At 34.5% G+C, this 12127-nt stretch overlaps 1 protein-coding gene across 1 annotated transcript in view; it reads right to left on the reverse strand.

Moving 5' to 3' along the window:
- Positions 1-6187: 6187 nt before the first annotated feature.
- Positions 6188-12127, reverse strand: part of LOC134251580 (uncharacterized) — a 43731-nt gene continuing 37791 nt past the window's right edge. The window contains 10 exon segments of the mRNA XM_062733981.1: positions 6188-6366; positions 8319-8354; positions 8700-9014; positions 9156-9356; positions 9462-9470; positions 9588-9708; positions 9802-9914; positions 11321-11500; positions 11582-11719; positions 11823-11926. Coding sequence (XP_062589965.1) covers positions 6359-6366; positions 8319-8354; positions 8700-9014; positions 9156-9356; positions 9462-9470; positions 9588-9708; positions 9802-9914; positions 11321-11500; positions 11582-11719; positions 11823-11926 — 1225 coding nt within the window. The 3' untranslated portion in view covers positions 6188-6358.

A 12127-nucleotide genomic window follows, 5' to 3' on the forward strand; every position in this document is an offset into this window, starting at 1 on the left:
AATCACAGTAAAGGATCTTGACTAAATTGAGTCAAATTAGTTTTGTCAAAAAATATTTATTCTCACATTTAGAGTACATTGATTAGTATCCACTGAACAGTTGGGTTAATTTTCTGATCAGTGAATAATGAATTGAGGAAAAGTTTCTAATTTCTGCTGCTTCAAAGATTTTGAGAATTGGTTGCATTGTCCCAACAACTGCAAGACAGGTGAAGAGAAAAGTTGCATTGTTGTTGCATTGTCAGAATGACTGTAGAAAGATTTACAAAAAGTAAGATTTTGCCAATCTACACCACCATTTTCAATAAAGAATTAAATTTGGAGATCCCTGTAAAATTGTTTAATCAATTGTCTCGCATACTGTGGCCTTTACAACCAATTCAACATCGTGCTCACTGGCCAGTGTGCCATATTCTACCTATTAATCCATTATTGGAATTTGATATGAAATTAATGAATTCGTCTACCTGACAAAAACATAGGGCCACGCGGTAGTGTCTTGTCAACAGAGAATGCTTATTCCTCCCGCACTTGATCCCACCTCTGAGGATTCCAGGGGTCCGTGTTTTGTTTTTATTTGAACAAATTTGTGGGAGAGAAATATCACAGTGGGAGAAAATATCCCATCTGACATTTTTAATCCAAAGGGAGAATGCTGGGAAAGTTGTTAGGATTATAGATCCCACGATTCTCCCATGGGATTTTGAGTATTAGGACTTCTGAATCATATCTTAAAAATTGGCATGTTTTTGAGTTCACCATTTTACCATTTGATATATTGCTAAGAAATCCCACCTAATGTAATAATGTATTTTTGGACATCATATTTAGAAACGGTCATATAAAGCCCGGAAAATGTCCTGTCCGCACACTTAATTAATTATCCAAGTATTCCCCACGATAAATTAATCTTCAGGCTTCTTGATACAACAGACAGCCACCTTTCAATAAAAAAACTCATTAATTCACATACCTTGTCATTGGTCAATTGCAGAATTATTTTTTAAAAACATTCTGACTGTGCACACAAATACTCTGAAGTTTATATTCAAGAGGTGATTGAGTTTTTAATTGACAATATCTATGTAGTTTATGGAGATCAGGTCTCTCAACAATCCATTGAAATTCCCCTGGGTACCAACTTTAATTGCAGAACGATTTCAGTATTCCTATAAAGCAGAATTTATTCAAAACATATGCCTATTTTTGTATTCATATGAAGCAAAATTTGTCCAAAAGCTTATTCGTGAAAAGAAGAAAACACTCGCTGTGGCCTTCAGTTCGACAATTATAGATATTTCGACGATGTATTGTCAATTTACAATGCTTATTTCCAGTCTTATTTCGATACGATATATCCCAGTGAGCTTGAAATAAAAGATATGTACCGCAGAGTCCATAGACCTAAATCGTTTTAGGTCTATGCAGAGTCTGACACATCTTTTTATATTTAGATATTTTACTTGAGAAAGACGTTAATAGTAATCTAACAACCAAGCTTTATGACAAATGAGAAGACTAAGAATTCAAAATGAGAATTAAAATTAATAATGACTATCATGAAAAGCAAGAATTATATCAAAGTTTTATGATAAACGTGATGGTTTTAACTTTTCAATTGTAAACTTTCCTTATGCAGTAATATACGTACCTTCATCACTTGCATACGGGGTTTATATCTCTTGGTTGATTCGATACGCAAGACCGTGCTCTACGAAATGAACATTTTTTTTTAAAAATGAGATAAGTAATTGACAAACAAGTTGCTGAAACAAGAATATCAGAAGTCTCGTTTAAAGTCATCATCTCACAATTTCTATGGTCAATACAATGATTTTGTCAGCAATGAAGATCGATATGGAGATAACGAACAGTATTCAATATCAAAGTCCATAGAACAAAACAAAATAGGAGCAGAGAAAACGCGGACCTCTAAAACATCAAAGGTGGGATCAGGTGCCATGAAGGAGTGAGCATTCCTTGCTGACCGGCCACACCTGCCGTGTGCTCCTTGTCATGATCGGGAAATAACGGAAAAATCCGTCGTCAATTCAGTGTATAAATAATGCACTAACAATTAGTATGAAACACGTCAGTCAGCATTTGACTCAATAATACATATTTGCTGACAATGTCATTGTATCGACCAAAGAATTTACGTAATGATGACTTTAAACGAGACTACTGATATTCTTGTTTCATCAACTTGTTTGTCAATAATTTGCCTCGTTTTAGAAATTGTTCGTACGTAGAGCATGTTCTTTTGTATCGAATCAACTGAGATATACGCCGTATGCAGGTAATTAAGGCTTATTGCTGCATAAGTAAGGGAAGCTGACGATAGAAAAGTTAAAATCATCATGTTTATCATATAGCTTGGTTGTTAGATTACCATTAACGTCTTTTTCAAGTAAAATATATAAGTATGAAACTGATGTGTGAGACTCTGTGGTATGGAAATTATCATTGTTAATTGACAATACTCGATATATGTAAATGTTGAGTTGAAGGCCACAGCAAGTGTTTTCTTCTTTTCATGCATAAGATTTTGCACAATTTTTGCTTCATATGAATACAAAAATAGGTCTGTTAATAACATAGCGCAATTGGTACCCATGAGAATTCCAGTAGAGTTCAACTAGAATAGAATTCAAATACAGTTAATCATTAAGTCAATCTTAAATGCTGACTGACGTTTTTCATAATTATTATTAGGCCATTATATACACACTGAACTGTCAACAGATTTTCCCGTTACTTTCCGATCACGACAAGGAACACGACGACGGGTGAGACCGGTCGGGAGGGGATGCTCACTTCTCCATTGCAGCTGATCCCACCTCTAGTGTTTTGGTCTGCTGCTTTTTTCTTTTGTTTAGTGTACTTTTCAGCTTTGAGCTTGTATACTGTTCGTTATCTCCATATATTTTATACGTGAACAGGAGAGGAAAAACACTTGCTATGGCCTTCAACTTGACATTTTGATATATCATACCTTTTAATGTTGCTGATTTCTTGTAAAATTATGCTAAAGAGTAAAAAAAAAATCTTTCAATTTAATGAAATTTCAGATTCTTTGATCCTTGAATTCCTTATCACAAAAGTCTTGAATAAAAGTCAAAGACATGTCCAATCTAATTGTAAACAGACAAATTCGAAGTTTGTCCGATTAAAAATATACCAGATATGTTCTCAGAAATGTTTTTGTTTCTTGTTAAGGCCGGTATACACGATGAGATTTGTAGTATAATACAAGTATTATAATACTTTTGTATTATAATACTTTCTTGTACACACGCTAATACATATCTTATAAGATTGTAAAAAAACTATTATTTCCACGTGCTTTCTCCTGCCATATTTCTCTCTCTGTCAAAATAATAAAAACGATAATGATAAGCTCTGCTTCTAGCATCTTTTTTGTGGTAGGTACAGCTTGATATTTTCCACAAGTCCTCTTCCCCTTCCCATAAAACCACGAGTTTTTCGATATCTTTACTCGAAAAGTCGGCCATTATTATTTACAATGTGCTTTATTTAGTAATGATATAAATAGGATGACCCCCAATGTGAGTACATTTGATTGGTTGAAAGTGAAAGGTGAGTTAAGACTTGTATTAGGAAATAGAACATTACTCTATTCTTAATACAGTTTTATAAGATTCGAAAAATCTTATGATACACTGTATTAAGAGTGTATACACAGTAAGATTTTGCATTATAATACAAATCTTATAATACAAATCTTACCGTGTATACCGGCCTTTAGACATCCATCCGTCTCGATAATTTTTCACTCATATGAAGACGCTACCACTTGCCGGTGGTGCAAATTTAATTCCTATGATCGGCACTCAAGGCCATTGAGCAGTGAGATATCTTTTTCAATCATTTACTGCGACATAGGACCTGAGTTTAAACGGTCTCATCCGATGGACCGGTGTTGTAGAGTAGGATTTCCCCCATAGCCAGCTTTCCCCCGGATATTGTACTCTAGAGTAGGATTTCCCCGAGGGCAAATCTCACATCAGAGCCAATTTCCCCCTCTTTCTTTCTCAGAGTAGAATTTCCCCCCTTGTTATTGGGGTTAATATAAACCACAGCCGCACTTTTTTTTTTGAAAAGAAAGTAAACGACAAACTGATTTCTTAATAGTAAATGAGTGTTTTTCGACTAATAAATATCGATTATAATAGGAATTTTATAAGCATAGTATTTGGCTTAACCAAACATTAAATTGTTTCAATGAAAAAAAAACACTTCTAAATTGATAGAGGCACCTAATTTAGCAGATATCTGATTTTTGAAAGAAAAAAAGGTTTGTTTGTGTATTTATCTTTTAGTATTTTCATATCTGACATGTTATATTTAAATTGTGTAATGTAAAGAATGTTCCATGAGTATTGCATTATCAATACTTGTTTCCTACCGGCAAGTGTAATCTAGCTAGAAATTGAAAATTCATTGAAGTGGAACGAAATGCAAACTTAAAATTCACAAACCAAAAACTAGCTCAAATTCTCAATTCCTTTAGAAAAACATGGCGATAAAGCCCTAAAAATCGAAAAGGCAAAAGGTCGTTATTCCGTAAAAAAATTGAAGCGGAATAAAATGCAAACTTGAATTTTAACCCATCAAGATGCACTCCAATACCAAAATTCTGCTCAATATCTTCAAACAGAAAACAAGAGGCCCATGGGCCACATCGCTCACCTGAGAAGCTTTGACCATGCTAAGCTTAACCAGATTTTCCCCCCTTGTAATACATATTGCGACTCCAGCGTAACCCGAGGTCATAATTTGGACAATTTAAAATCTACACTATCCCAGGATGCTTCCACATAAGTTTCAGCTTTTCTGCCTCAGTGGTTCTTAAGGAAGATTTTTCAAGATTTTTCTCTATATATTTCTATATAAAACTTTGATTCCCTATTGTGGCCCCGCCCAGGCCCCAGGGGTCATGATGTGAACAAGTTAGAATCTACACTACCCCAGGATGCTTCCACATAAATTTCAGCTTTTCTGGCCCAGTGGTCTATGAGAAGATTTTTTTTTAATGGTCCCACCCTATTTTTATCTTTCTTGATTATCTTCCCATGTGAGAGGACCTGGTCCATCATTTTCACAATTTAAATTTTCCTTAACCCAAAGATGCTTTGTACCAAGTTTGGTTAAAATCGGCCCAGTGGTTCCAGAAGGAGTCGAAAATGTGAAAAGTTTACAGTCGGACGGACGGACGACGGACAAAATGTGATAAGAAAAGCTCACTTGAGCCTTTGGCTCAGGTGAGCTAAAAAGTGCGGAAACCATTTGGGACAGACAGAGGGATAGCTAGACAGACGGACGGACAGACAGATGCAGAGTAAACCTATAGTTCATCTGCATGGCTTCACCGATTTATTTGATCTAAAAATTAATGACTTGGCATGGTTACAGTTGCTGTGAAAAATAAGATTTAAAATTTTCATTTTCGTTCTTCGTATACTTTTAATGTTCAATATATCTGGTCATCATTTTAAAGAAGGGACACTTGTCACAATGTACCACCCCTCTCCCCTTCAATACATAAGTACAACAATTATATTTTATATGGGAGAAAATTGGCTTTGGGGGAAATCATACTCTATAACTACTACACATAGTAGGATTTCCCACCAGAAAACTGACTCTGGTGTGGGATTTCTGTAGGGGAAATCCTGCTCTAGAGCCAGATTTCAGTAGGGAAATCCTACACTAGAGCCAGTTTTCAGTAGGGGAAATCCTACACTAGAGCCAGTTTTCCGGGGGGATACTACTTTAGAGCCAGTTTTCCGGGGGAAAAGACTTTAGGGGGCCACACTCTACAAGACCGGTCTCCAACAGTGGGATTCGAACCTGCGACGTAAGAATCAACTCCTTACTTCGATCTCAGGAATGTAATAAATTTCATACACATTTATATTTCAATTAAACCTAGTTGTAATTCCTAGCTAGCCTTGGAATTGAGTGGAGAATATCATTTTTTTAGTATATTACGAATATACTTAAATTGCACAAAGAACATTTATAGTCTAACGTAAACAAATATTTAGTAGATAATTAGTATTAATGAATATAAAAACCCAGTGGAATTAGTCGGGATTGAGCACCTTCATCATTTATGGAATTTGATAAATGCATGTTTTAGCATAAAAACAACAAACACGAATAAATTTAATCTTAAAAATTCAAAAAACACAACATTAAAAAAACAACTTTTAAAACAAGGTATGGCAAACTATCACAGTCTTGATTGAAGCTTCAAGGAACATTAAAAGTATTGCAGGGAATTTCTTGTTCCACAAAATCAGCACCAGGGTTCATAATGTAGTTATCAACCTCAGTCAACTGCAAAAGAAAATACAACAATAAAGTTAGGCTGTAAACTGTAAAATGGATAAAAATTATCAAAAATTCACATCTTAATAAATTTGAAAAATTTAAATTTACCTTTTTGGTTCCATCAAAACATTGTACAAAATTAGTTTATGTTATATACCGGTATGTTCTTTTCCTTTCATTTCAGTTAATTTATATTTCAGGTTCTCAGTCAAAGTAGTCTTCAGTAATAATTGAAAGAGAAGCAAGTGAATCTTTTGTGATGTAACATTCCCTGTTATTCAGATTATGTTTGAATTTGCTTTCTTTTATAATGTGAAAAATAAAACGTTTGGTGTCAAAATAACAAAATAATAAAAGATGTGATTTCTTTCTTTCCAAGCATTTAGGTAGAGTTAGGTAAATATGATAGAATTTCATTGGATATATTTATTGAACAGATTGTTGAGAAAAATATATTAATTTGAAGCAGAACCTAAATTATATTAATATTTATTCTTAACTTTAGCTGGACAGGTCACAAAGCAGGACATTTCTTGCAATTAAACCGCCTATTTTCTCTTTTTTCCCCTTCTATCTTTTGTGTATGTGGTAGCTTGAGTAGAGTCCTTCTTTACAGATTTGATTTTATCATAAATTCCGCTAAATGACTACTTTAAAGTAGTCATATTGCTGAGTTTATCTGATATTAGCATTTGTATAATTACATTTTAATTTTAGAAAAAAGCTTATTATTATGAATGCGGGATATATTAGTTGCAACTTTGCTGGAAAATTACAATGATTAAAACCGATATACCCTTTTTGCAGAACAAAGAAGGTTTTATAGATTGCATTTACATCGCTCTTTTGATCTTTTTGTAGATCTAACAAGATTAGTAATATAAAAACAATTACTGATACTTATAAACATTACATTGTACATTATTTTTAATAACACCGACTTCAATGATATCCATTTAATATGTTAAAAACCAACTACACAGTCATTGTAGTAAATCACATGATAATTCACAGTGCTTGGAAAAGATAAATCATAAAAGAGTGGGTTTGAAATCATCTTTTCTTTAAACATGTATAAAGTTGAAAACACGCATAAGCTTCTGGTACTAATACAGCCTCATGATATTTTAGGTTAGAAAGGAAAAACGTAAATATGAACTTTAATTTGAAATTTTCACAGAAATAAAAGTGGATATTGTATATACATGTATAGATAATGAATGTCCAGTTTGTGCTACTATTGATATGAATTTCTAATTCAAAGGTATTGAATATTAATAAAGGATTGTATTTAGAATAGATAATTGATAGGAATGACATCAAAATCATGCTGGAAGAGATAGAAACTGCAAGCGAAACGACCATATAGGCCAAGAAGCAACTGAGTAACATAGTCTTTAATAAGCAAATTTGTAATACCGTCTACGACAGTAAATATTTAACTTCGATTTAGAGGCAGTTTCTGAGAGACATAATCAATAAATGGTGTTATTAGAGAGTAAATAAGCACACAAATATTCAGATATGTATAGGAATAAAAGAAGTTTAAAAAGATGCAGGAAAACCCAGAAAATATTTTAATTTTTTAAGCATCCAGAAATAAAAAACACAACTTTAAGGAAAATCTTTATTCCGAGATGATAAGAGAAATTGAATTGAATATTTTTGACAAATATAAAATCCATGAAGGCATCAAAAGCATATTGATGGATAAATGACAATGACTATTTTCAAACAGAAGCAAAAATATATAGATATAGAGAACTGTAGATTGTACAGCAAAGAAAATGTAAAAGTCCAAAGCTAAAAGCTCAGGGAAAAGACTATTAGAAAAATATTCTGGATCAGGAAAACAACTAAAAAAGAATCAATATCATATCAAATATGGTTTGTTGGTAAATAGTTTTGTTCATGCATGCGTAAAAAATAATTCAGAAGCGGGCGTGCACACTACTTACTGTCTACTGTAGCTAATATGTCTCTTATTGCTTCGTCTGACAAGAAAAATGCACAATGATCATCAAGAAAATAACTTCAACTCTTTATTCATCATCAACATCCATTCCTATGTAATAAATACTTTTTAAAAATCACAGAAGTTATACATCTACGAATTACGTCTTTGGAAGACTGACTAGGTTTTATTTGCACCGAAAACAAAAACAAAAATAATACAGTGTAATACTAATATTGGCGTTTATAAAATCTTGCTTGCGGTGGTGTTGGTACAGGCATATCACCATTGTCTAATGCTAATGCTCGATCAATAATAAAAGAGGTACTTGCTGGAGCATAGCTCAAAGAAGGCAATTCACGTGGCGTATACAAACTACCCTCACCATATTCTTCCTCAAGTTCAATAGCGGAAGTCCCGCTTATCACATCCGGTTTTGGTGCATCCCGCTTCGCATGATCCGTATGAGGACCTCCATTTTCTTTGCTCTTTTTATCCTTTTTATGTTTCTTTTTCTTCTTCTGCTTTGTTGGTGTGCTTGTATTGACTGGTACTGGGGGCAAATGTGATGGTGGGGGATGATCAGGGGGTTTAACTACTGGGGGAATGTTACCAGCTGGAGTTGCATTATGTTGCAATGGTGGCAAGGCAAAGTTCTTTTTCATATCATCCACATTTAAATTGAGTGCTCTTGGTGTTTCTGAAAATTAGAAAAATGAAAAAAATAGAAAATGCAAATATATATTCGTTTAATTTTTTTAAAGGCAAAAAAAAAAAAAATAATAATGATTAAAAGTTAATCAGTTATTTCTCTAGCTAATCAGATGAAATTTAAAATTACCACTATCACTCTCTGGAAGTGGCTTTTTCTTTTGATGGTCGTTATGAACTTTTGCTTTTTTGTGCTTGATGTATTTAAAGACGACACAAGCGATAATAAGGGCGATGAGAAGAATGAGGAGAATGCCGATGACAGCTCCGATGACTGCTCCTGTTGCCACACCTCCCCCAGGTTTGCTCTCATCAGTCTGAGTGGTGAAATCTTAAAAAGAATATATTTTCTTTTTACTTCAATATTTCGTGAATCAGTAATTCTGCAGGTTTTAATATTTAGAGATCACAAATGAAAATGTTTATTTGTACTTACCACACGTCTCTACAAAAGAAAACAAACAGTTTTAAATTAAACGTGATATAATGTTATATTAAAAAAAACAATTCTTCCAAGTTTAACAAAGAAAAAGAGATATTGCTCCAAAGTAGCCGAACGCACCTGTTGGTGTCATTTCTAGTGTACCACTGCCTCCTTCAGTCACAGCAACTGAGGACTGATTCATTGCACAAATGGACTGTCTATCACTTGTATAGACAACATCTCCTGTTTTTGTTGTTGCCTGCATCAATGTTGAAGTTATTAAGCTTTTAAAATAGTTGAAATATAAATATACTTTTTCATCTTCAGATTTAGGGTATCAATATATACATACCAAACAGGTGAACCTGTGATAGAAGATATTATCAACGGAACCAGGATTCAGGACCAATGTATAGTATACGCCATTAACCACCAATGTTTTTACACAATACAGGATTCCTTCACCTAGTTTTTGAATTTCAAAAATGATCAAGTCAATAAAATAAAGAACAAGAGGCCCATGGGCCACATCGCTCACCTGAGTAACTTGGGTGATGCAGATCTTTACCAGATTCCCCCTCTTGCTATACCTATCATGCCCAACAACCCCCTTCCCTTTTTTATTTTAAAACTTTAGAATCTACACTACCCAAGGATGCTTCCACATAAGTTTCAGCTTTCCTGGCCCAGTGTTTCTTGTGAAGAAGATTTTTAAAGATTTGTTCTATATTTTTCTATGTAAAACTTGGAATTCCCTATTGTGGCCCCGCCCTACCCCCAGGGGTCATGATTTTAACAATTTAATATCTACACTACCCAAGGATGCTTCCATATAAGTTTCAGCTTTCCTGGCCCAGTGGTTCTTGCGAAGAAGATTTTTAAAGATTTGTTCTATATATATTTCTATGTAAAACTTGGATTCCCTATTGTGGCCCGCCCTACCCCCAGGGGTCATGGTTTTAACAATTTAATATTTGCACTACCCAAGGATGCTTCCACACAAGTTTCAGCTTTCCTGGCCAAGTGGTTCTTGAGAAGAAGATTTTTAAAGATTTGTTCTATATTTTTCTATGTAAAACTTGGATTCCCTATTGTGGCCCCGCCCTACCCCCGGGGGTCACTATTTTTATAATTTAATATCTACACTACCCAAGGATGCTCCCACATAAGTTTCAGCTTTCCTGGCCAAGTGGTTCTTGAGTAGAAGATTTTTAAAGATTTGTTCTATATATTTCTATGTAAAACTTGGATTCCCTATTGTGGCCCCGCCCTACCCCTGGGGGTCATGATTTTAACAATTTAATATCTACATTACCAAAGGATGCTTCCACATAAGTTTCAGCTTTCCTGGCCCAGTGGTTCTTGTGAAGAAGATTTTTAAGGATTTGTTCTATATATTTCTATGTAAAACTTGGATTCCCTATTGTGGCCCCGCCCTACCCCCGGGGGTCATGATTTTAACAATTTAATATCTGTACTTCCCAAGGATGCTCCCACATAAGTTTCAGCTTTCCTGGCCCAGTGGTTCTTGAGAAGAAGATTTTTTAGTGACCCCACCCTATTTTTGACTTTTCTTGATTATCTCCCCTTGTAAGTGGACTTGGCCCTTCAATTTAACAATTTAAACTCCCCTTCACCCAAGGATGCTTTGTACCAAGTTGGTTAAAATTGGCCCATTGGTTCTTGAGAAGAAGTCGAAAATGTGAAAAGTTTACAGACGGACAGACGGACGGACAGACGGACAGACGGACGGACGACGGACAAAATGTGATCAGAAAAGCTCACTTGAGCCTTCGGCTCAGGTGAGCTAAAAATACAATACAGTATTTAAAGAAATATTAACACTATTTTCGATAGTTTAGAATAATTACTTGAGAAGGCCTGAGTCGTGGAACATTTGGAGTAATCAAAAGTCATTGTTGTTCTGTTTGTACACACGTCCAGAGATGAGACACCGGTACAGGTCTCCGTGCCGTTATCTGTCACGTGCTTATACGTGAATTTAGCAAGCAACGGTGAAGGGCACCACTGTTTTGCTTCATTCTCATTTCCTGAAAGAAATTTAGATGAGAAATATTATCCCATTGTCCATTGTCAGTTTGAAGTAAAACAAGTACTCTGATAAAACGAACCTTTCTTCACAATGACGTTAAGTTGTTCCGTGTTTGGAGGATTGGAAGGATTGCAATAGTCGGAAGTATTCCATGTCAGTTTGGTAGGATCATGCACTTCAAGCTTTATCCTTGCATTTGCTGCCAGTGATTCTTCATCTACAAATTAACAAATTTTAACCACTTCTTATGTTTATATCAGAATATATATATTTTTTTACGACATCGATAGCTGAGAATCTGTCTTAGTTTTATATCCTACCTGTCATAGGATAATACATGTAGGAGCTGCCTGTAATTTGTGTCCACTCTATACATCGAAATGCAGAGTAAAAGGTTCCATTATAGTCTACCAGCTGATCCGCTCTTTAAAATGATAGATTATGTAAATAAAAGTTTCAATTTTTATATGTTCCAATAATTGCTGAAAAAATGAAAACTTATCGATCTGAAAAGGTCCCTCTTGAGGATCTCATACAAAAGTGACAATTGTACAGCATACTTTAATTCTTAGAACACGATTTACAATATATGGAAGATGACATAAAAACCTAATACATGTCAATA

The sequence above is a fragment of the Saccostrea cucullata genome, unplaced genomic scaffold, assembly GCF_032062105.1.
Source record: "Saccostrea cucullata isolate Sc308-1 unplaced genomic scaffold, CSIRO_AGI_Scuc_v1 ctg37, whole genome shotgun sequence".
Classification (NCBI taxonomy): domain Eukaryota; kingdom Metazoa; phylum Mollusca; class Bivalvia; order Ostreida; family Ostreidae; genus Saccostrea; species Saccostrea cuccullata.